Source organism: Erinaceus europaeus, unplaced genomic scaffold, assembly GCF_950295315.1.
Source record: "Erinaceus europaeus unplaced genomic scaffold, mEriEur2.1 scaffold_341, whole genome shotgun sequence".
NCBI lineage: Eukaryota > Metazoa > Chordata > Mammalia > Eulipotyphla > Erinaceidae > Erinaceus > Erinaceus europaeus.
This window is the reverse complement of record NW_026647284.1, coordinates 70,800-94,365: the sequence shown is the minus strand read 5'-3', so window position 1 is coordinate 94,365 and position 23,566 is coordinate 70,800. Positions and strand designations below refer to the sequence as shown.

Here is a 23,566-nt window from a genome sequence, read left to right as displayed (position 1 = left end):
GATTTTAAATTGAAGTTTTCCCTCTACAGAAATCATTTCTGCATTAAAAAAAAAAGTTATTTTTCCTTAACAGATCAAAGGAGACCTCGTAACACACTACACTATAATTTAAAATATATTTTAAGTACTTTAAAATATCATTTTAAAATTTATTTAAGCACTAGCTTAGGACAATCAAATTTCTTCTAAGCTACCTTTATTTACTTGGAAAAAAAGTTAGAAAACAATAATAACCTTTTTACTAGTCTATTCTCTCTAAAGAGAGGCAAATAGCTGTACAAGTCAGTTCAGAAATGACAGCTGTTCCAAAGTAACTTATCAACTCTCGTAGTCTCCCCGCTCTTCTATTTTGTCGTGCTTATTGTTTTCTTTGACCTCTTCATAGGTACGAAGCTGTTCCATGAAACCAGCATTTGGACATATTGAAGGCCTTGCGTTTTTCACCAAAGAAAAAGCACTGGCAAACGACATTTCTTCAGAATCCATCAGGAAGCCTATGATGACTGCAGCAGCCCTGGAGACTCCTGCGTTACAGTGAACAAGGACGACTCCGTCCTGTGGTGAATAAAACGAAAATTCCCAGCACATTCATTTAAGAAAGGTTCATAAACTGACCACACATTCTTCAACTACATAAAATTCTAAATGTGTGTGTGTTTTATCAAAGTATTTCATTATTAAACTATCACTCATTGCAAGCTATGAGGGGAACAATCAACTTACGTGGCAGCCAGCATATTCCCATCCTTACATGAGATATTTGAATTCTGAAAGTGTCTTTTATTAAATTGAAGTAACGTATTAAATTAAATGTAAAAGCCCAATAACACAACAGATACATGTCTGTAAGAGAAAAATCACAGTACATATATCTATGTACTTATAATCATAAACTTAGCTGAAGGTTAGACACATTCCAGATATATGTAAAAAAAAAAAAAAAAACCTAGTATCACTACTTGAAAAATCTATGTGTAAAATGATCAGGAAAAAAAACCAAAAAACATTCTTTTTGTCCTTGTATCTATCTTACTCTGGAGGGTGTTGATTTTTAAAAAATAATTAAATGTAGGAGATAGAAAAACGACACAAATAATCTGAGAGAATGTGAAGTGGAAAAGGTAATTAGATAGCAGCACGAGGTCAATAACTGAGAATAATGTTTCAGGTAACTTGCAAAAGATACTTTGGTGGTGAATAGGAACAGAGTGCAAGGCCAGCGTCAACAGGACACGAATAATCAACGGGACTGAGCTGATGGACTAGCACTGATAGAGGGTGGCTTATCGCAGGCTTTTAAAAGCTAATGAACAAAATGAAATGTGGTGATGTGTAACTGAGAATTATATCTTTTATTCATTTCCTGAATCTTTTGGTGCGGTTAGGTAGAAAGATGCGAACAAGAAAGGGAAAAATAAACCCAAACTCAACTTACTGAAACATATTAACAGTACTATTCATAATTCACAGGGTTATTTTACTTTTATATGAACTCTCCTTGGATTCACAAATACTTAGCAAAAGTCCTTCCCTATATCTGTTAGAACCATTTCCAACTGACAAAATAGCGGACTTGGCTAGTGCACATGACCCCCAGGCACTGGAGGAAGGTTGAGTGCTATGCTGTTTCTTTCTCTTCCCCCCTTTCTTTTCCTCTCCCCCATGTGAATAATAATAATAATAATAAAAATACATCCTGGAGTGGAGATGCCGAACAGCAACAAAAAACGAAACAAAATAAACTTGCATGTGCAATTCATTTCAAGAAAGCCAGATGATTAATAACAAAATTAATATTTTGAAAATCTTCACCAAAAGGTAATTTCATTTGTTATCTTACAGATATCTATCACTAATTTCTTTACAAGAAAAGCAAAATAACCCAGAGGGCTAGAGAATGGGAAAGCTATCGGGGGAGGGGGTGGGATATGGAGATTGGGCGGTGGGAATTGTGTGGAGTTGTACCCCTCCTACCCTATGGTTTTGTTAATTAATCCTTTCTTAAATAAAAAAAAAAAAAAAGAAAAGAAAAATAACAATGTAGTACAAATATGCAGAACTGTTCTCACATTTTATCCTAGCTCTTTTTTTTTTAAGATTTAACATTTTTAAAAGTTGTCGTATTAGGAAAATAATGATTTATGAAACTGTTGCCACATGGACAGACTTAAAATAGTTTAAAACTTAACTACAGTAATTTATGAAAACTACTAATGAATTTCTTTTATCTCAAAACAAGTGGCATATTCTACAGAAACTTGGGACTTACATGCTCAATAAGAGCTATCTTTCAGTGCCATTTTTAATATTTTCTTTTTTATAAAAAATCTTTTATTTATTTATTTCTTTGTTATTAGATAGAGACAGAGAGAAATTGAGAGGGGAGGGGGAAATCGAGAGGGAAAGAGACAGAGGGACACCTGCTTTACCACTTGTGAAGCTTTCCCCTTGCGGGTGGAACCAGGGGCTTGAACCAGGGTCCTTACACACTGTAATGTGTGCCCTTAACCAGGTGTGCCACCGGCAGGTCCCTACTATTTCCTGATTACGCATTAGTCATCTCTATTTCAAGCTCCATACATATGCCTTTAAAAATGAAGCTAGCTGTGTTCGAGTCCCGGCCCCCCACCTGCAGGGGAGTTGCTTCACAGGCGGTGAAGCAGGTCTGCAGGTGTCTGTCTTTCTCTCCCCCTCTCTGTCTTCCCCTCCTCTCTCCATTTCTCTCTGTCCTATCCAACAACGACGACATCAATAACAACAACCATAAAAAAAAAAAACAAGGGCAACAAAAAAAATAAAATAAATATTTTTAAAAATCTTTTTTAAAAAAATGAAGCTAGCTTTATTTTCAACTCCATACACTGTACCTCCAGTTTCACATTTACTAGTGCGAGAATTTTCTTTCCTTGTGCTTTATGTAACTGCATTTCTGCTATTGTCTTTGAATTTACCTGTTTATGTTCTTAGACATAGATTCATTAGACATCGTACAACCCTAGTAAATATTTTCAAAAAAATTAATGATCGCATATTCCCTTGCCAGAACTCAAAAGAGTGACACATCATTTTAAAACAATACTTTTGTGCCGGGTAGTGGCGCACCTGGTTGAGCACACACGTTACAGATCACAAGGTCCCAGGTTCAAGCCCCCCAGTTCCTGCAGGGGGAAAGCTTTGCGAGTGGTGAAGCAGGGCTGCAGGTGTCTCCCTATCACCCCTTCCCTCTTGATTTCTGAATGTCTCTATGCAATAAATAAATAAAGATAATAATAAAAAAATTTTTTTCCTTTACACTTGCTATAATCCTCTGCCATTTTGGTCCAGCTAAGTCAAGCCTGTGTTTTTTTTTTTTTTTTTTTTTGACTGGAAGGTTAATTTTTTTTACTTCTCTATTGGGGAATTAATGCTTTACATTCAACAGTAAACACAATAATTTGTACATGCATAACATTTCCCAGTTTTCCATATAACAATACAACCCCCACTAGGTCCTCTGTCATCCTTTTTAGGCCTGTATTCTCCCCCCACCTACCCCAGAGTCTTTTACTTTGGTGCAATACGCCAATTCCAGTTCAGGTTCTACTTGTGTTTTCTCTTTTGATCTTGTTTCTCAACTTCTGCCTGAGAGTGAGATCATCCCATACTCATCCTTCTGTTCCTGACTTAGTTCACTTAACATGAATTTTTCTTTTTTTTTTTTTGTAAACTTCTTAAAAATATTTATTTATTTATTCCCTTTTGTTGCCCTTGTTTTTATTGTTGTAGTTATTATTGTTGTTGTTATTGATGTCGCTGTTGTTGGATAGGACAGAAAGAAAATGGAGAGAGGAGGGGAAGACAGAGAGGGGGAGAGAAAGACAGACACCTGCAGACCTTCTTTACCACCTGTGAAGCGACTCTCCTGCAGGTGGGGAGCCAGAGGCTCAAACAGGGATCCTTATGCCAGTCCTTGCGCTTTGCACCATGTGCACTTAACCCTCTGCGCTACCGCCCAATTCCCAACGTGAATTTTTCAAGGTCCATCTAAGATAGGCTGAAAATGGTGAAGTCACCGCTTTTAATAGCTGAGTAGTATTCCACTGTGTATATATAGCACAACTTGCTCAGCCACTCATCTGTTGTTGGATACCTGGGTTGCTTCCAGGTTTTGGCTATTACAAATTGTGGTGTTAAGATCATATGTGTACACAGATCTTTTTGGATGGATGTGTTGGGTTCCTTAGGATATATCCCCAGGAGAGGAATTGCAGGATCATAGGGTAGGTCCATTTCTAGCCTTCTGAGAGTTCTCCAGACTGCTCTACCACTGGGTTCTGATATGTCACAATATTTTGATCTTACAGAATTTGCTCCCCCACACATACCCCATGCTATGCGACAGGTAACTTTTCATCTAGATTGTAAACTCCTTGAGAGCAGCATTACGTAGTACTTTAAAAAGAAAAAAGGGAGGACATGAAGGTAGATGGCATAATGGTTATACAAAGAGACTCTCTCTCATGTCTGAGGTTCCAAAGTCCCAGGTTCAATCCCCCGAACCACCATAAGCCAGAGCTGAGCAGTGCTCTGGTAAAATCAGTCAATAAATAATAATGAAATAAAAATGTCTCTAAGACTTTGTGAGAAAACAAGTTGCTTTTGAAAAGCTGTGCTTTAAACAAAGCTTACCTTCATTTTTGCTTGTTCAATAAATTGAAAACATTCTGGAAAATAAGACAGGAGGCTGGTTTCAGGCAGATCCAATATAGAAATGCTCTTATATGTAAAATCACCGAGGAAAGCATTTTCAACTCCATATGCAACATTGAGAATATGTGTCACCTGAAAGAGAAATAAATGCTATTTTGTACTTGTCTATGAATGACACCAATTAAATATGCCTGTTGGGATCTATAAAAAGAGCTATCGAAATTTTTAATTATAATTCACTTCCTTCGAGAATTCTTTCTACTGCCTTATTCCTCAGCTGAAGAGTTCACACTCTTCTCCTCTCTCCGTGCCCTATACTGGCCCTATTGTGGCCTTTGGCACCTAGAGATTCCTTGTCTCCTTCACAGTAAAACAAACTCCATGAGAGAAGAAACAGTGTTCAGCTTACCATTATCAGTAAACACAGTGAATAGTAAACTTATCACAGAAAGTTTTTCAAATGCTCATTGAATAAATTGACCACTGTCCACATGAAAATTGTTAAGCAGAGGAAGTGCATCAATTACTTACAATTTCTCTCACAGAAATTATTTCCTTATTTCCTTCCCTCTTCTTTATTGGCACAATGACTTTTCAAATGTGGTCGCACTTTACATGCACCCAGTGAGTGTACTAAAAATATCAACGTTTTGTGGTCTGGGAGATGGCGCAGCGGATGGAAGCATTAGAGACTCAAGCATGAGGTCCCGAGTTCAATCCCCAGCAGCACATATACCAGAGTGATGTCTGGTTCTTTTTCTCTCCTATCATCCTCATGAATAAATAGATAAAATCATATATATATATATATTAAGGTCTCATACCAAAAATTCACCAGAATTAGCCTGAAAACCAGGAAGGCAGATCAGGAGGTAGTACAGTGGCTAGAGTGTTGGAACTTAATAGCATGCTGTCTGAGTTAGATTCCTGGCATCCTATGTGCCAGAGTGATGCTCTGGTTCTCCCTTCCCCTCCCCCTCCCCTTCTTCCTCTCATAAACAAATAAATAAACTTTTTGAAAAAGAAAAGGAGGACATCAAGGAACACTTTTCTCTCAGATGATACACCTACGCATTCTCTCACTCTACCTCAGCATTTCAACTCCTTTTCTGGTGTCCACCAAGAATGTGGCAGGAGCTGTATACAAAGTCTGTTGAAAACATCGGTGATGGGGCCAGGCGGTGGTGCACCTGGTTAAGCGTTGAGTGGTAAATTTCATGAGTGGTAAAGCAGGGTTGCAGGTGTCTCTCTGTCTCTCTCTCCTCCTCAATTTTTCTCTGTCTCTATCCAATAATAAATAAATAAATAATATTTTTTTAAAAAAGGAAAAGAAAACACTGGTGGTAGGTACAGTGTAAAACTATACCCCAGCAATATTATAAACTGGTATGGGGAGATAGCATAATGGTTATGCAAATAGCCTTTCAGCCCTGAGGTACCAAAGGTCCCAGGTTCATTCCTCAGCACCACCATAAGCCAGAGCTGAGCAGTCCTCTGGTAAAAAACAAATAAATAAATAAGTAAGTTATAAACCTTTATTAAATCAATAGTAAAATTATATTCAATAAAGAGAATTAAAGTATCTTAAAACAATTTCAAGGGCTAAATACATCAGACAAATGAGTCACTCTTGTTATGGCATGTTTATCACTATTAATTCTCTTAGTTTATAGGAAGGTTTTGCCTATCTTGTTTTTATTTATTTATTTATTGCCATCAGGGTTATTGCTGGTGCTTGGTGCCTGCACTACGAATCCACTGCTCCTGCAGGCTATTTTGTTGCCTTTGTTGTTTATCGTTGTTGTTATTATTGTTGTTGGATAGGACAGAGAGAAATACAGAGGGGAGGGGAAGACAGAGAGGGGGAGAGAAAGACAGACACCTGCAGACCTGCTTCACCGCCTGTGAAGCGACTCCCCTGCAGGTGGGGAGCCAGGGCTGGAACCGGGATCCTTACGCTGGTCCTTGCGCTTTGGGCCACGTGCGCTTAACCCACTGCGCTACCGCCCAGCCCCTAAACTTTTTTTTAATTTCTATTTTTATTTGACAGGACAGAGAGAAATTGAGAGGGGAGACAGAGAGGTAAAGAAAAAAAGACAGACACCTGCAGACTTGCTTCACCACGTGTGCGGTGTCCCTCACGCAGGTGGGCAGCGGGACTTGAAGCCAGGTCCTTGTACACAGTAATACGTGTGCTTAACCGGGTGTGCCACCATCCTGCCCCGATCTCGCCTGTCTTAAAGTATTTGCCCAGTCCTACCTTTCCGCCCCCAGGGCCCTCATAAGTATAGGTCTGACATAGTTCACTCCTCTCAACATAGCTACTTAAATTCAGGCTGACGATAGGCCGCTCTGATTATTTCTAGAAACTTTTCTTTTTTAAAGATTTTTTATGTATTTATTAATGAGAAAGATAGGAGGAGAAAGAGAAAGAACCAGACATCACTCTGTGCTGCTGGGGACTGAACTGAGGACCTCACACTTGAGAGTCTGCCACCACCCGGACTACTCTAGAAACTTTTTAAAAGGTGCAAATGCACTTTCAGTATTGAGCACTTTGGGATAACAGCTGAAGCGTTCAGAGAAAACTAAAAAAGAAAAAAATTCAAGCTGCCAAATAAGAACAGACAAGTCCTGCGTAAGGATCCCGGTTCGAGCCCCCGGCTCCCCACCTGCAAGGGAGTCGCTTCACAAGCGGTGAAGCAGGTCTGCAGGTGTCTGTCTTTCTCTCCTCCTCTCTGTCTTCCCCTCCTCTCTCCATTTCTCTCTGTCCTATCCAACAGCAATGACATTAATAACCACAACAATGTTAAATAACAAGGGCAACAAAAAGGAAAATAAATAAATAAATAAATAAATAAAAACTTAATTAAAAAAATTTTTAAAAAAAGAACAGATAAGTCAGGGAGGTGGCTCAGTAGTGAAGTGCAGGACGTGAATTCATAACACCCCAGGTTTTCCCAGGACCACATAGGTCAGAGTGACTCCCCCACACCTCTCTTAAATAAATCAGTCTTAAAAACAGAGAGACAGGGCTGGGGAGATAGCACAGTGGTTATGCAGAACGCTTTCATGTCTGAGGCTCCAAGCTCCCTAGTTCAATCCCCAGCACCACTGTAAGCCAGAGCTGAGCAGTGTTCTAGTGTTTCTCTCTGGTTCTCTCTCGTTAAAATAAAATAAATAAAAAATAGTGACAGAGGGTCAGGTGGTGGCACACCTGATTAAGCACTCACATTAGTGTGCAGGGACTGAGGTTCAAGCCCCTGGTCCCCACCTGCAGGGGGAAAGCTTCACTAGTGGTGAAGCAGGGCTGCAGGAGTCTCTCCCTCTCTATCTCCCTGTCCTCTCTCAATTTCTCTGTCTCTATTCAATCATAAATAAATATTTTAAAAAATTAAAATAGCAAGAGAGAGGCAGAGGAATGGGGAGAGAATAGATGTGCAGGGAAGAGCTATGACAACAGTGAGGAAGAGTATTTGTGTCTGAAAGCTCTCGCTTCTCTTATATGATTATTTGTCCCTCACACACATCCTCTGCCCTAGCTCAGGTTTATACAGTCCACAGTCAGAGAGTATTGATTAAGACCCTGGGGGGGGGGGGGTTGGGCTGTAAGCGCAGCAGGTTAAGCGCACATGGCGCAAAACCAGAGGACCGAAGTAAGGATCCCAGATCCACGCCCCCCCCCCCCCCCGGCTCCCCACCTGTAGGGGGGGATCGCTTCACAGGTGGTGAAGCAGGTCTGCAGGTGTCTGTCTTTCTCTCTCCCTCTCTGTCTTCCCCTCCTCTCTCCATTTCTCTCTGTCCTATCTGGTAACAACAATAATAACCACAACAATGGTAAAAACAACAAGAGAAAAAAAAAAGAAAAGAAATAAATAAAATATTAAAAAAAAAGACTCAGGGGGCTGGTTGGTGGCTCACCTGGTTGAGCACACACATTACAGTGCACAAGGACCCGGGTTCAAGCCCCCAGTCCCACCTGCAAGGGGAAAGCTTCACAAGTGGTGAAGCAGTGTTGAAGGCGTCTCTCTCTCTCTCTCCCTCTCTATCACCCCTTTCCCTCTCAATTTCTGGCTGTCTCTATCCAATAAATAAAGATAATAAAAAAATGTTTTTTAAAAAAAGACTCAGAAAGTTCAGCCTCATGTAGGGGAAATCGGGCCATTTACTAGCCTACTGCCTTATGGAATAAAGGGAGCAAAAAACAAAACAAAAAAAAAATAAACCCCTCAAATATCTACCTTTCTTTTTTTAGGAGATATTCTTAAAAATGTAGAGATTTGAGAAACTAAAAAGAAGAACATTTTTAGAAGATAAAGTCTGACAAGTTCTTCTGCTTACTCCAATGAGTTCTTGCTACATAACATCAGTTATCCATAGTACCCTCTGACTAGGATAAACTACTGCCACCTCTCCAGATTCAAAGGAGGTCTCGAAACTTTACATCAGGCTCAACCTGACGCTGTTGACTGGCTACGGAAGAAGGGCAAACGCTAGAAAAAGAAGACTAGGATAATGAGTCTGTCCTTAATATCTCCCAGATTTTTAATATATATTTTACTTATTTATTTTTCATTTATTTATTTATTTATTTATTATTATTTATTCCCTTTTGTTGCCCTTGTTGTTTTGTTGTTGTAGTTATGATTGATGTCGTCATTGTTGGATAGGACAGAGAGAAATGGAGAGAGGAGGGGAAGACAGAGGAGGAGAGAAAGACAGACACCTGCAGACATGCTTCACTGCTTGTGAAGTGACTCCCCTGCAGGTGGGGAGCCGGGGACTCAAACCAGGATCCTCATGCAGGTCCTTGCACTTTGTGCCACATGCGCTTAACCCGCTGTGCTACCGCCCGACTCCCTACTTATTTATTTTTCATAAATAAAAAAAAATTGAGAGGTAAAGGGAGATGAGGAGAGAGGGACACAAAGACACCTGCAGGACTGTTTCCCCCGAAGGTGGGAATTGGTGGCCTGCACCTGGTTTTTTGTGTGCGATAACATATGTGTCCTTCTTTTTAATATTCATTTATTTAGTCCCTTTTGTTGCCCTTGTTGTTTTTATTGTTGTAGTTATTATTGTTGTTGTTATTGATGTTGTTGTTGGATAGGACAGAGAGAAATGGAGAGAAGAGGGGAAGAAGGAGAGGGAGAGAGAAAGACACCTGCAGACCTGCTTCACCGCTTGTGAAGCGACTCCCCTGCAGGTGGGGAGCCGGGGCCTGGAACCAGGATCCTTACACCGGTCTTTGTGCTTTGGGCCATGTGCGCTTAACCCGCTGTGCTACTGCCTGGCCCCCTCTAAATGAGTTTTTTTTTTAAAGATAAGTTGTATTATTTTATAACAAATTGATAATTCATGAATATTCACTCAAAAACAAAGGGGAGTATTTTTACTGAAGGGATGTGTGGAGTGTACTGAGAAATAAGCTTTTGCTATAATTTTTACCATAATAATGTCTGTGTCAGATTTATATCCTATGCTGTTCCTCAAACTCTTCCATCTCCTTTAAAAATATCATTGCTGTCATTGTGATTTCCTTTTAAAACCTGTCCTATTTTTGCTTAAAAATTTATCTAAAAGGCTTTTAGTAGGAAGTACAGAACCCTAAAACCCTTGCATAATTCTAGGTCAGTATCTCTATTGTCAAGTATGAACTATTTATAAAAAATGGGGAGGGGGCTGGAAGGTGGCACACCTGGTTGAGCACACACATTACCATGTGTGAGGACGCAGGTTCGAGCACAGCTCCCCACCTGCACAGGGGAAGTTTCATGATCCATGAACCTGGTCTACAACTGTCTCTCTTTCTCCTTCGCTATCCTACCCTCCCTTTCAATTTCTATCTGTCCTCCAAATAGAAGAAGAACAAGAGAAGGGAAATTGACCACCAGGAGTGGTAGGTTTCTTGTGCAGGCACCCAGCCTCATCAGCAATCTTGTGGCAAAAACAAATAAACAATAAACCGAAGAAAGTCAAATTTCACAATACTTAAGGAAGCTAGCAAGCAAATGTATCAAATTAGTTAATAAACTGGTTAGTAGTTACTTCTTTGAAGAAACTATTTGCAAGTGTTTATCACATCAAAATTTTAGCCTCAACTCACTGATTTTTTTTTCCAGGGCTGAGGGGCAATAAAGATAAGTAAGACTAGGTCTTGAATCCACTAAAAGGTTGCTAAATAATGAAGAGAAACATACTTAACACAAAGTCCTGATGTTAAGTGCTTTGGGAGAAGAAGGAAGTGTTGTGAGACCAGTAAGAAGGAGCAGGTTTCAGAGGCTGTTCCCTGCAGAGAGCCTTCACAGCGGCAACTCTCTAAGCTTGAACAAGTAAGCATGGTTGACTTCATCCTAAAATCTCAGCTGGGATTGGAAAGACCTTGCCTGATTTGTTATTGCCCCATGCCACATCTTCTCATTGCCTCGTTTCCATTCCTTCTGAGAAGTGTTCTCATCTGAAAGCATTTTTTTTTTTTGCCTCCAGGGTTATTGCTGGGGCTCGTGCCTGCAATACGAATCCATGCTCCTGGAGGCCATTTTTCCCATTTTGTTTGCCCTTGTTGTTGTTGTCGTTATTACTGTTGTCGTTGTTGTTGTATAGGACAGAGAAAAATAGAGAGAAGAGGGGAAGACAGAGGGGGGAGAGAAAGACAGACACCTGCAGACCTGCTTCACCACCTGTGAAGCGACTCCCCTGCAGGTGGGGAGCCGGGGACACGAACCAGGATCCTTATGCTGGTCCTTGTGCTTTGCACCACATGCGCTTACCCAGCTGCACTACCATCCAACCCCCGTGGAAGTATATTTCAAGACCTCACCGCTCAATCATTTGTCTCCAGCACTTATTAAAAGAGCCTACAACTATACTTTTCTTATGAAAAAGTAGCAAGGCTTCATTCTTGTTGCCTACTTCAAATAATGTCTATCCTCCAGTAAAAATTCCTTCTTCCATGAGGTTCAGACAAACTAACTATTCCATTGTCCAATCACACTGCTTCTTGGGCACCTCCCAGTTGACTGGATTCTCAAGTTGAGCCACTATCCTGAGTGACACCGATTTCCCTTTGGGTGTCATAATCAGGGGAATACCAAACCTCACCACCACCTCACTTCTACTCTACTCTTACAAGACCAATATACATGCTTCCAGATCTCATAGCACTAATTCACTCGATCCACTCTTAAGTGAGCTATTTTATTCACTTACTCCTGCTAGACTTCACAAGAATAATCAATTCTTTGGCCTCTCTAATTTCTTATACACCTGTTTTTTTTGTTTTTTTTTTACACCAGAGCACTGCTCAATTCTGGCTGGTGGTGGTGCAGGGGACTGACCCTGGGGCTTTGGAGCCACAGGCAAGAGAGTCTCTTTGCATAACCATTATGCTATCTACCCCTGTCCCTCCTCTTTATTTTTCTATTCACACTCCTCCACAACCCAGCCTGTACATGTTTGAAGCAGGTCTGCAGGTGTCTGTCTTTCTCTCCCCCTCTCTGTCTTCCCCTCGTCTCTCCATTTCTCTCTGTCCTAACAATGATGATAACAATAATAATTACAACAATAAAACAACAAGGGCAACAAAAGGGAATAAATAAATAAATATTTAAAAAAAATTTTTCCCAATTTTCTCCTGAATTCAATCCAACCCACAATGGGTCTAGGGTACCTTCTTCTCCTTCTCCTTCTCCTCCTCCTTCTTCTTCTCCTCCTCCTTCTTCTTCTCCTCCTTCTCCTTCTCTTCTTCTTCTCCTCCTTCTTCTCCTCCTTCTCCTCATCCTTGTCCACCTCCTCCTCCTTCTTCTTCTTGATGGGTCTAGGTTACTATCTTCTTCTTCTTCTTTGAAATATTTGTGTATTTGTTTCTTCCCTTTTGTTGCCCTTGTTGTTTTATTGTTGTAGTTATTATTGTTATTGATGTCGTCATTGTTGGATAGGACAGAGAGAAATGGAGAGGAGGGGAAGAAAGACAGGGGGAGAGAAAGACAGACACCTGCAGACCTGCTTCTCCGCTTGTGAAGCTATTACCCTGCAGGTAGGGATCCTTACGCTGGTCCTTGTGCTTTGCGCCAGGTGCGCTTAACCCTCTGCGCTACCACCCAGGTACTATCTTCTACACATTCCAGTACCATGTTGCATTTCTGAGTGAAAGAACACAATGTAATGTATTGTAGCTACTTGTTCCTCTTTTCATTCTGCTCTGCACCTCAGACTATAAACTTCATGTGAGCTAGAACCTCCTGCTCATGGCACAATCTCCTGATCAGAAAGAGCATTTGACAAAATAGCACTGTGTAAAATATTTTTTAGTAAATAATGAAGTAAGGAATAAATAACACTGATTGTGTGAATGAGGCGGGAAGGAAATGGTTCCACGGGAGAGGGTTGTATGAATTGAGACTTAAGGCAAGGGTAGGTTTTAGACAAGAGTGTTTCACTCACGAAAGACATGTCTCTGATATCTGATTACTGTAAAAAATGGCGACTAATCCCTAGCACTGCAAAAATGGTATCATCTGTTTTCCATCTACACCATGCCTCGGCCTCGCGTGAGCTTAATGTGCAGCTTGGCGATACGAGAATCCGGCATGAAGCCCAGCCAGTCTATCTTGGCGTTACTCTCGATCGCACCCTGTCATTTCACGAACATCTCATAAAAACTGCAGCAAAGGTGGGCGCGAGGAATCACATCATTGCAAGACTGGCCAGCTCCTCATGGGGCGCGAGCGCTGCCACACTGCGATCATCCTCTCTGGCATTATGCTATTCCACTGCAGAATACTGTGCCCCAGGATGGTTCCGTAGCCCCCATGTCCACTTGGTCGATTCCAAATTATATTCCTCCATGAGGATCATTTCTGGAACCATCCGTTCCACCCCGGTTCCATGGCTGCCAGTCCTTAGCAACATCGCCCCGCCAGATATTCGTCGGGATGCGGCATCATCTAAGTTCATTTCCCACGTCTACGCTCGACCGGACCTGCCAATATACGCGGAGATCTTCGCCCACCCTGTCCAACGCTTGACGTCTCGTCACCCAATCTGGTCCCCTACGCCTACACTGAACTTCTCTGTCTCAGTCTCTTGGAAACAGAGTTGGCAGTCAGCTGAGGTCAAGAACAAACACCTCATCACAGACCCCTGCAAGCGTCAACCCGGCTTTGACCTGGCACGTCATGATCGGGCCCTCCTCAATCGCTATGGAACAGGCCATGGCCGGTGCGCCGCTATGTTCCATCGCCGGGGAGCCAGAGACGACCCGAACTGCCCCTGCGGCTCCAGACAGACTATGACCCACATAGTCAATGACTGCCACCTCTCCAGATTCAAAGGAGGTCTCGAAACTTTACATCAGGCTCAACCTGACGCTGTTGAATAGCTACGGAAGAAGGGCAAACGCTAGAAGAAGAAGAAGACAAGAGGTGAATGTCTGCCTTACATAACGGAACTCCACAAGCAGAGGTTAGAAGACCACTTTCAAAGTTTGGTTCATAACGATACATGAAGTGAGAAGGAGACTAGGAAGCTAACAAGTCAACATTTTTTAGTTAGGTGCAATAATGTTTGCAACTCTATCAAAATGAAAGCCAAAGAGGTTACCAATTAAATTCTGAAATGGACTAATACAGTTGTTCCTAAATAAATGTAACAACAAAAATATTTCATCTGGTGCGGTGCCAGTCCTGATGCAATTTTTTACCTTGTGCTTTTTCAGTGTATCCAGATCATACGCGGCATCTTGTGACCCTATAAGAAGTAAAACATGCCACTGTGAACATAAAGTTATAATCTGGGAGCAGTCTTGGTCCAACTTTCTAAAAAAAAAAAAAAATTTGGTGATATTCATGAAAAAATATTCACCTGGGGAAGCAATTACAGAAGCCAGACCTTCCACCTTCTGCATCCCACAGTGACCTTGGGTCCATACTCCCAGAGGGTTAAAGAATAGGAAAGCTATCAGGGGAGGGGATGGGATACGGAGTTCTGGTGGTGGGAACTGTGTGGAGTTATACCCCTCTTATCCTATGGTTTTGTTAATGTCTCCTTTTTTAAATAAATAAAAAAACTAAAACTAAAACAAAAAATATTCACCTTTTTCTAATGCTTTATTTGATTATTGGATGTACACAGAGAGAAATTGAAAGGGGAGGGGGAATAGAGACAGAGAAAGAGACAAAGAGACACCTGCAACACTTCAGCATTCATGGAGATTTCCCTTGCAGTGGGGAACAGAGGCTTGGATCCAGGTCCTTGCACTGTAATGTGAGTGCTTAACCAGGTGCACCACCACCTCACCCGGCCCCCATATTCATCTTATGTACTCTTCTTCCTTAATATTTTATTTATTTATTAATAAGAACAATAGGAGGAAAGAGAGAGAGAGAGAACAAGACACCAGTCTGGTATCTGTGGTGCCGGAGATTGAACTCAGGACCTAAATCTCGAGAGTCCAGTGCTTTACCCACTGTGCCGCCTCCTGGGCCACCATCTTTATATACTCTTGATCTCTGAAATTCCACATAGGAACTTTGTCCTAACATTACAGATGTTGTAAAAAATTAGCTTGTTGTATGCTTTACATTGGGTTGTTCTAGTTCTCCTCCGCCAAGAAAATTGGATCAGTCCAGTTAGTTTCGCGGCCCGCTTGGCCCTGCCCCTGCGAACCCCGAGAGAGGGTTTCAGAGTTCCAGGGTTCGAGAGTTGGAGAGTTGCAGAGTAAGAGAGAGTGCTTGCGCCGCCGCAAAGAGACAGCAGAGTTCTGTTTGGTGATTAGTTTGTCTTAGTTTATGAATCGTTGTTCCTGAATAAAGAAATACAGCTTCCCTGCCCAGCCGTATGTCTCTGGTCGTCTCTGTTACCCACCCGTGAAGCCAGCCCGGCCAGCTGGAGCCTCCAAATTTTAACAACATTAGCTATTAACATGCTCATCATAGTACTATTTATTTAAAAAAAAAATCCCAATAGGAGTAAGTTAAATAAAAGGAGGTGGGGAGTGGTCCTGGAGGTGGTGCAGTGATAAAGCTTTGGACTTTCAAGCATGAGGTCCCAAGTTGGATCCCCGGCAGCACATGTGCCAGAGTGATGTCTGGTTCTTTCTCTCTCCTCCTATTTTTCTCATAAATAATAATAATAATAATAATAAAGAAAGATGTATTCATTCTTTCTAAAAAAAAAAAAATAAAAAAATAAAAAGAAGGTGGCGAGTCAGGCGGTAGCGCAGCAGGTTAAGCGCAGGTGGTGCAAAGGGCAAGGACTGGCTTAAGGATCCTGGTTCAAGCCCCTGGCTCCCCACCTGCAAGGGAGTTGCTTCACAGGCAGTGAAGCAGGTCTGCAGGTGTCTGTCTTTTTCTCCCCCTCTATTGTCTTCCCTTCCTCTCTCCATTTCTCTCTCTCCTATCCAACAACAACATTAATAACAACAATAATAGTAATAACAAGAGCAACAAGGGCAACAAAAATGGGGGAAAAAATAGCCTCCAGGAGCAGTGGATTCACAGTGCTGGCACTGAGTCCTAGCAATAACCCTGGAGGCAAAAAATAAATAAATAAATAAATAAAAGGTGAAATTATGTAGTGAAAATATGTGTATTCATGGACTACGTACATCCACATAAGATGACACGTCATTTAATTGAGTAACAGATACCAGATATAGGTTAGTGTTTAGGGTACTGGGTACAGGTGTACATGTATCCAGAAGCGAGGGGCAATTATATAAGTCAAAGGCAAAAGTGATCAGTAATGGTTGGAGTGCCTAAAGAAGGCATCATAAATTCTCTAGTTGCTTGGACTTAGACCAAATTAGCTGGGCAACCTAGCAGAAAGGCCCAAAGAAGACAGATCCTAAAAACCTAATTCTGGCTGGGTTCAACAAATGATACTCAGTGTCTAAACAACTGAGAGAAAGTCTACAATCACCAGATAAAGAAAAGACTACAGAAGTTGGATAAGGGCAAGAGACTGGCCCACTTAATAATGGCCTGTTTGGTCTATATCACACCACCTCATCATCTGGGACCCTAGTCAGGGAATCCTTGGATTCCCACACATATATGATGGGCTGAGACCTCTAAGGGATCCCTCTCCACCACCACAGTTCACTTCCATCAGGAATGGAATCTTGTGGGCCCTCCCAGGACCTTGTCCTCATCATCAAGCAATGATAGGGATAGCCCCACTCTCCAAGGGAGGCTGGAGTATCCTGCCCTGCCACTTGAGAAAGACTGGCCCTGAAATGAGTGCAGTCTGCAATGTTCTCAGCTGAGACCATGAGCTGTCAGCTCAGACCAACAGGGACTCAGAGGTTACACAGGCTCTGGTGCTAAATATCAGTATCAATATATATGGGCCCTGGGTCAGGTAGGTGGAGGTAAATATTTATTTTGTTTTTACCAGAGTACTGATGAGCTCTGGCTTCTGGTGGTACAGGGGACTGAACCAGGGAAGATTTTTTTTTTTTTCCAAGAACAGGAGCTACTCCCTGCCCTAATCTAACTTTCTAGCCCTTTTCTCTACTCTGACACCATTCTCTCAGACAATATTCTTTCCAACTTCAGGCTAGCTATCAAACTCAAGCAAAACTACCATAGCTGTGTGCCCCCAGGAATATGCCTAAAATGGATTTCCTAGCTTTCTTTTACCCTAAAATCCCTAATCTTACCTGCTCTAATCCTACTTTTTGACTCCTGTTCATTAACCATTTTGTCTCAATTTAGGTCATGCCACCTTCCAGACACCAAGTTACAGATGTTACTTAAGACACCATCCTAACTTCTTTGGGCAGATGACCTCGCCAATGTATCCCAGACCCTCACATCTCCAGAGCTCTGGTCCACTAGGGAAAGATAAAAGTAGGCTGGGGTATGGACCAACCTGTCAACGCCCATGCTGCTCAGTGGAGAAGCAATTCCAGAAGCCAGACCTTCCACCTTCTGCACCCCATAAACAACCTTGACCCATACTCCCAGCCGGGGAGAAGTGATAGGATGAAGATAAGAGGACTCTGAACTCCAGCTCCATCCATCAGGACCCAGAGAAAGAGAAGGAAAAGGAGAGGGACATATGGAGGTAGTTACGTTGTCATGAGTGGCTTGGAGGGGAAGAGAGGATTGAATCAGGAGAAAAAGGGGGCAATTATGTATAAATGTGGACAGGTAATTGTAGAGATGATGGTTGGTCCATGTCTACAAACTTTGGGGAATTGTGGTGGATTGCAGTGGGGAAACTAAAGATTCAGAAGTCTAGTGGTGGGCATGGTGTGGATTTAAATCCTTGTTGTCATGTAATTTTGTAAAATAAAAAAAGGAAGAGAGGAAAAGAAAAAGGAAATAGGTGTATGTTTGAAAGCTTAACAGGAATTACATAAAATAAAATGTTTACAGTGGGACTATAGATGATTTCTTTTTGTGTGTTTTATAACAATTATCTATTCCCTTGTAACTTTAAAAAAAAAAAGCCATAGAGAAAAAAAAAATGGACACCCACAAAATTACTTACTGCCAGCTGGTTTGGGAACACTCAGTAACTTATAACAAATACTGTTGGTCTATAGAATTCCACCCACATTCCATGTACCACTAGCGATGTACTCCTTTTTTCTGTAAAAGTCAGCTTTCCAGTTCTCCTCTGTTTTGAAAATGACTCTAGTTAATAAGCATGTTCACTCAAGAAAATAGTTAAAATAAGGAAAATTACACAATAGAAAAAAACGCTTTTTAACCTAAAGATTCCATGTATTTTTGGTTTCCTGAATTAGTTTCTAATTTCTAAAAACAATGTTTTCTTTACCGTACCTATCTAGGAGATGAGACAACTTCTAATAGGGGATTTTAGGTTACTGAAAGGCTAGAAAGCGGGCTGGTAGCGGCACACCTGGTTGAGTGCACGTGTTACAATGTGCAAGGACCCGGATTCAAGCCCCTGTCCCCACAGGCAGAAGGAAACCTTTGTGAGTGGTGAAACAGGGATGCAGGTGTATCTCTTTCTCTCTCCCTCTTTATCTCCCCAATTCTCTCAATTTCTAGATGTCTCTATCTAATAAAGATAATAATAATAATAATAATAACTAGCAAGTGCACCAGTTAGTCAATATTCTCTCTCCCCTCACCACCATTTTTCTGTTGGCTTCCCGTCTCAGTGACTCCATTGCTTCCAGTTCCCTGCCAGAAGAGATCAGGAATGTTTGAAGTGTTGGGGGTAGTATGGCTATAGAGGAAAAACAGAGAGGGAGGGTAGGAAGGAGAGAGAGAGACACAGAGAGACAGAGACAGACAAAGAGATCATAGCACCAGTACCATTTATAAAACTTTTCCTGTGCATAAGGTTCCAACCTGGTTACTCCCACAAAGCCCCACTGGGTGTGCTAGCTTGCAGTCCAATATTCTTTCCACAACACAAAGCTTAAAGGTAGCGTAAAGCTCAAGGACCCCGTCTAAGAATCCTTGTTCGAGCCCCCCCGGCTTCCCACCTGCAAGGGGGTCACTTCGCAGGCGGTGAAGCAGGTCTGCAGGTGTCTATCTTTTCCTCTCTCTGTCTTCTCTCTTCTCTCGATTTCCCTCTGTCATATCCAACAACAACAACAGCAATGACAACAATAATAACACTGACCATAAACAACAAGGGCAGCAAAAGGGGAAAAATAGCCTCCAGGAGCAGTGGATTCACTGAGTCCCAGAGATAGTCCTGAAGGCAAAAAAAAAAAAAAAAAAAAAAAGGTTCCTACTGAATCTATATTCAGTTTTACCCTACTTAAACATTAGCCTGCCAAAATATTAGAATTTGTTAAAGTTGGATGGTACATGCTTTTTTACTTTGTTATTGCATGTAATTTTTCTTTATTTTTAAATTATCTTTATTTATTGCACAGAGATAGACACACACACACCAAACAGAACATGTCAATTATATTTCAGATTCGGCTGCAATATTTTGAAAGAAACTTCCAGAATGATTATTTTTGTTATAAATTTAGTATTCTTAATACCAAAAAGATAGCATTTACATGCAGTCTATTTAAAAAAGCAAAGAGATTTAACTGAGTGACTGAGTGTTAATAAAGTGGGGGAGAATTTTTTAATCAGCACAAATGGACTCCTGATAATTGGTGTTTCATCTCATTAATTTCACCTAATATATTTGCCTTTAAGAAAAGCAACAAAGCTTAAGACCTATGAATATTCATCAGGATGGAAGACCACATACCTACAGACAACCAGCTGTTCACTAGGGGCTCTTTTATATCTAATTTGAAGATTCCTTGAGATATAAAATTATGTTTTCTTTGGAGCAAAGGCTCCTTTTAATTTACTCATTGCAGGGAAAAAAAAAAAAGGTCAGTGAGGTGGCTTATTCAGATAATACCATGGCTGAGGAACGGGCTTTGAGCCCTGGACCAGCAGGACAGCTGCATTCGTAGGACAGTAGTGCTGTGATGTCTCCCTTCTCTTTGCCTTTCTCTATCTCTCTCTCTTTCAATCTTAAAAAAAAAAAAAAAAGTTCGAGCCCCCGGCTCCCCACCTGCAGGGGAGTCACTTCACAGGCGGTGAAGCAGGTCTGCAGGTGTCTGTCTTTCTCTCCCCCTCTCTCTGTCTTCCCCTCCTCTCTCCATTTCTCTCTGCCCTATCCAGCAACAACAACAGCAATGACAACAACAAGGGCAACAAAATGGGAAACATGGCTTCCAGGAGCTGTGGATTCGTAGTGCAGGCACCGAGCCCCAGCGATCACCCCGGAGGCAAAGAAAGAAAGAAAAGGAAGAAGGGAGAAAGGAAAGAAGGGAGAAAGAGAGAAAAAAAAGAGAGGAAGAAAGAAAAAGAGAAAGGATGGATGGGTGAAAGGAAGAAAGGATTGAAGGAAAAGGGGGAGGGAGGAGGGAATGGTCACCAGCAGCAGCTGAATTGCACAGGCAGTGAACTTCAGCTATAACCTTGGAGGTAAAATAAATAAATAAATAAGTTAAGTAACATGTTGTGCTCAGTTGGAATTGTGAAGTGAAGCTTTCTTTCCAAAGCAACCTAGAAATCCCCTATCTCCACAGAGAAACCTCTGCTGGGCAGAAGCAACCTCTGCATCCATGAGTCCCCCAGGAATAAGGTACTTGTAACTAGGCAGAAACTGCTCACCTATCTGTCAGGGGATCAAGAAAAGATGCCATTTCCTGATCCAGATTAGAGATCACTGAATGATGAGTTTCATAAGTCCCTCCCAGAACTAGAGTTCCTAAAAAGATTCCCCAACAAGAGCAACAAAAGGGAATAAATAAATAAATATTTTAAAAAAAAAGATTCCCACACCACGCCAATCTGAGACTGTTACCATGATGCCCACTTGCTTTGCATGTCTATTTTCATGTTTGTTGTTTTACCAGGGCACTAAGTTCCTGTTTATGGTGGTGCTGGGGAGTCTAAACTTTAAACATAATAATAGCACAAAAAGTTCATGAAGACTTGGGGGCTGGGCGGTAAGGCACATGGCGCAAAGCTCAAGGACCGGCTCAAGGATCCTGGTTCGAGCCCTTGGCTCCCCACCTGCAGGGCAGTCACTTCAGGGGCGGTGAAGCAGGTCTGCAGGTGTCTCTCTTTCTCTCCCCCTCTCTGTCTTCTCCTCCTCTCTCCATTTCTCTCCTTCCTATCCAGCAATAACATAGCTATAACAACAATAACAACCACAACAAGGGCAACAAAATGGGGGGAAAAAAGTTCATCAAGACTCTATAAATATGCGCGAACCGTTAGAAGTCTACCATAATTAAACCACTATAACAGACAGCAAATAATTGAATAATGTGCTTGGACATATTTTCTTTCCTAGATATAGTAAGCAAGTCCTGGATAAACCTTCCAGACTAGCTAAATGACACACTTTAATTTTTCTGGGGTGTAGAAAGTAATTGTAGATGTTTCAGAACGTAAAGACCACTTTCTACATGATGCATATAACACAAAGCTGTATCAACTCTTATTAATATCATAATTGACTTGTTTCCAAGTCTGTGACAGCCCTGTGACATAATGCTAACCCTATGGGTAGCATTTGGAGAGTGGAGAGAGAATAAAACTGGTGAGTTGGAGGCACAGAAGGGCTGAAAAACCTGGATTCTCTGCTCTACCGCCATGAGTAAGTCAGACTGCAGTTTGATGCCCATTTCTGTCACTTATCAGGTGTGTTATCTTACAGAAGTGATTTGTGCGATCTTAACGCTTTATTTCCCGACTGTAAAATAGAACTAACAGTTCCCATTAAGAGGAGCTGGGTGTGCTTTCCAGTGTAGCTGGCTACTTGAGACACCCACTTCAGCATTCTTTTCACTTTTTCTTCTTTGGCAGCATATCATCTTTCCAAATCTTAATTCCATAAATGAAAAAGAAACCAAGCCTACTTGAAAACATGGTTGATTTTTTTTAAGATTTCATTTATTCATTAATGAGAAAGATACAAGGAGAAAGAGAAAGAACCAGACATCATTCTGGTACATGTGCTGCCAGGGATTGAACTCAAGACCTCATGCTTGAGAGTCCAATACTTTATCCACTGCACCACCTCCTGGACCACGGTTGATTTTATTTATTTATTTATTTATTTATTTATTTATTTTAGAATACCATGCCATGTTCTTACCAAACAACTTTCAACTTACATAACCTTATTTCACTCGCTATTTGTGGATTGTGCTTATTTTGGGACTCAGTAGCTTCATAGTACAAGAAATAATAAATCATGCAGCTAGCTATAAAAGAAAATCCCTTCTTTTAAGTACACCCCAAACGGTAACTATCCCCACTAGGCCCATTCACTTCACATAGTTTGTAACTGCAAAGCTCACAAACAATCGATGATTTTAAACATCCACTTAGAAAAATTCTTTAAAATCTGTTGGTTGTAGTATTGCTTAATAAAAACATTCTTTCTAATTTGATGATACCGTTTCAAGGCTACACCCTTTCATAATGCAAGAAAATGTGTCCAGAGAAGCTGGACAAATAAACTTTCTTGTTTCTTTAATCTGCAATTCCTGGTGTCACGTGGTACTAGAGCCTATGCTTCTTAGGGGTATATTGTGGGGCAGAAACACACCTAGCTGGCCAGTGGAAGTTCCATATCAAGGGGGTGGGGGTGGAAAATACACAGACTATCAAGCCCGAGCGGAAGGAGGAGTGGCCAAGAGAGAAGAGAATAGAATGAAAAGGACTCAGGGTCCTACTCACCCAGGAGCAGCCATGGCCTAACGACGCCAACCTGCAGATCCAAGCTAAGGTCCTGCACATAGCCACAGCCGCCCACACTGCTCGGCTCGACTTCTTCCACGTGAACTCGGGCATCCTTCCAGGTTTCTATGATCTTCTTTCCAGTTAGCGTTGTCACCCTGGTGCATTGCTTCCTGAGATTATTCCGAGAGAATGCTTTAATTTCCTGGTTAAGGGAGTGCATCGCATGAGCAGGAGTTCGGAACAAGCACAGGCAGATCAGCAGGCAGGGAGAACAGAAAAAACGGCTCGTCCTTTATAATAGCTCAGGTGACAAACTCAAGGCTGCCCACCTCTCCCGGGTGACGGCAGTAGCACAGCTACAATGTGAGCAATCTAGATGTTCAACTTGCTTTTTCTGGCTTTTTTCCCCCAGCTCTGCAATGTAAGGTAAAGTTTGATTGGCCATTGAGAAGCGGGCGCTGATTGGATGATGCTGTTTTCTCCTCCAGTCACCGCAAAGTCTGTTATTTTTACAGATTCAAAGGCTCGGCTGGTGACTTTTCATCCTGTTGCAGTCTTGGCCTTGTCATGTTATTCACGCAGAATGGTAAAATACAACAGTTAGTGGTAAAGACGACTGATAGTTCATTGCTCTTGAAAAGCAGTGTTTTTCTGGGTAGATTGAATTAGTG

The 23,566-nt window shown here is 41.5% G+C and overlaps 1 protein-coding gene across 2 annotated transcripts; it reads right to left on the bottom strand.

Moving 5' to 3' along the window:
• Positions 1-74: 74 nt before the first annotated feature.
• On the bottom strand, positions 75-23,320 carry DUSP19 (dual specificity phosphatase 19). Of its 2 annotated transcripts, none has more exons than XM_007532540.3 (4): positions 22,893-23,318; positions 14,390-14,436; positions 4,669-4,821; positions 75-555 (listed from the first exon to the last, which is right to left on the bottom strand). In XM_007532540.3, the coding sequence occupies exons 1-4, from the start codon at positions 23,113-23,115 to the stop codon at positions 319-321; spliced, it is 660 nt and encodes a 219-aa protein (XP_007532602.1). In that variant the 5' UTR covers positions 23,116-23,318; the 3' UTR covers positions 75-318. The 2 variants fall into 2 exon arrangements, with proteins under 2 accessions (XP_007532602.1, XP_060039884.1); XM_060183901.1 differs by lacking the exon at positions 75-555 and adding an exon at positions 2,809-3,242 and having other exon boundaries at positions 22,893-23,320.
• Positions 23,321-23,566: the final 246 nt, after the last annotated feature.

What these genes read in the sequence shown, in the direction of transcription:
- DUSP19 (XM_007532540.3), bottom strand. Translation starts at nt 23,115, where the DNA reads ATGCACTCCCTTAACCAGGAAATTAAAGCATTCTCTCGGAATAATCTC. An exon ending in TAGGCCATGGCTGCTCCTGG is followed by an intron (nt 14,437 to 22,892) that starts GTGAGTAGGACC and finishes TACTTCTTATAG; the next exon opens with GGTCACAAGATGCCGCGTAT. An exon ending in ATACACTGAAAAAGCACAAG is followed by an intron (nt 4,822 to 14,389) that starts GTAAAAAATTGC and finishes TTTCTCTTTCAG; the next exon opens with GTGACACATATTCTCAATGT.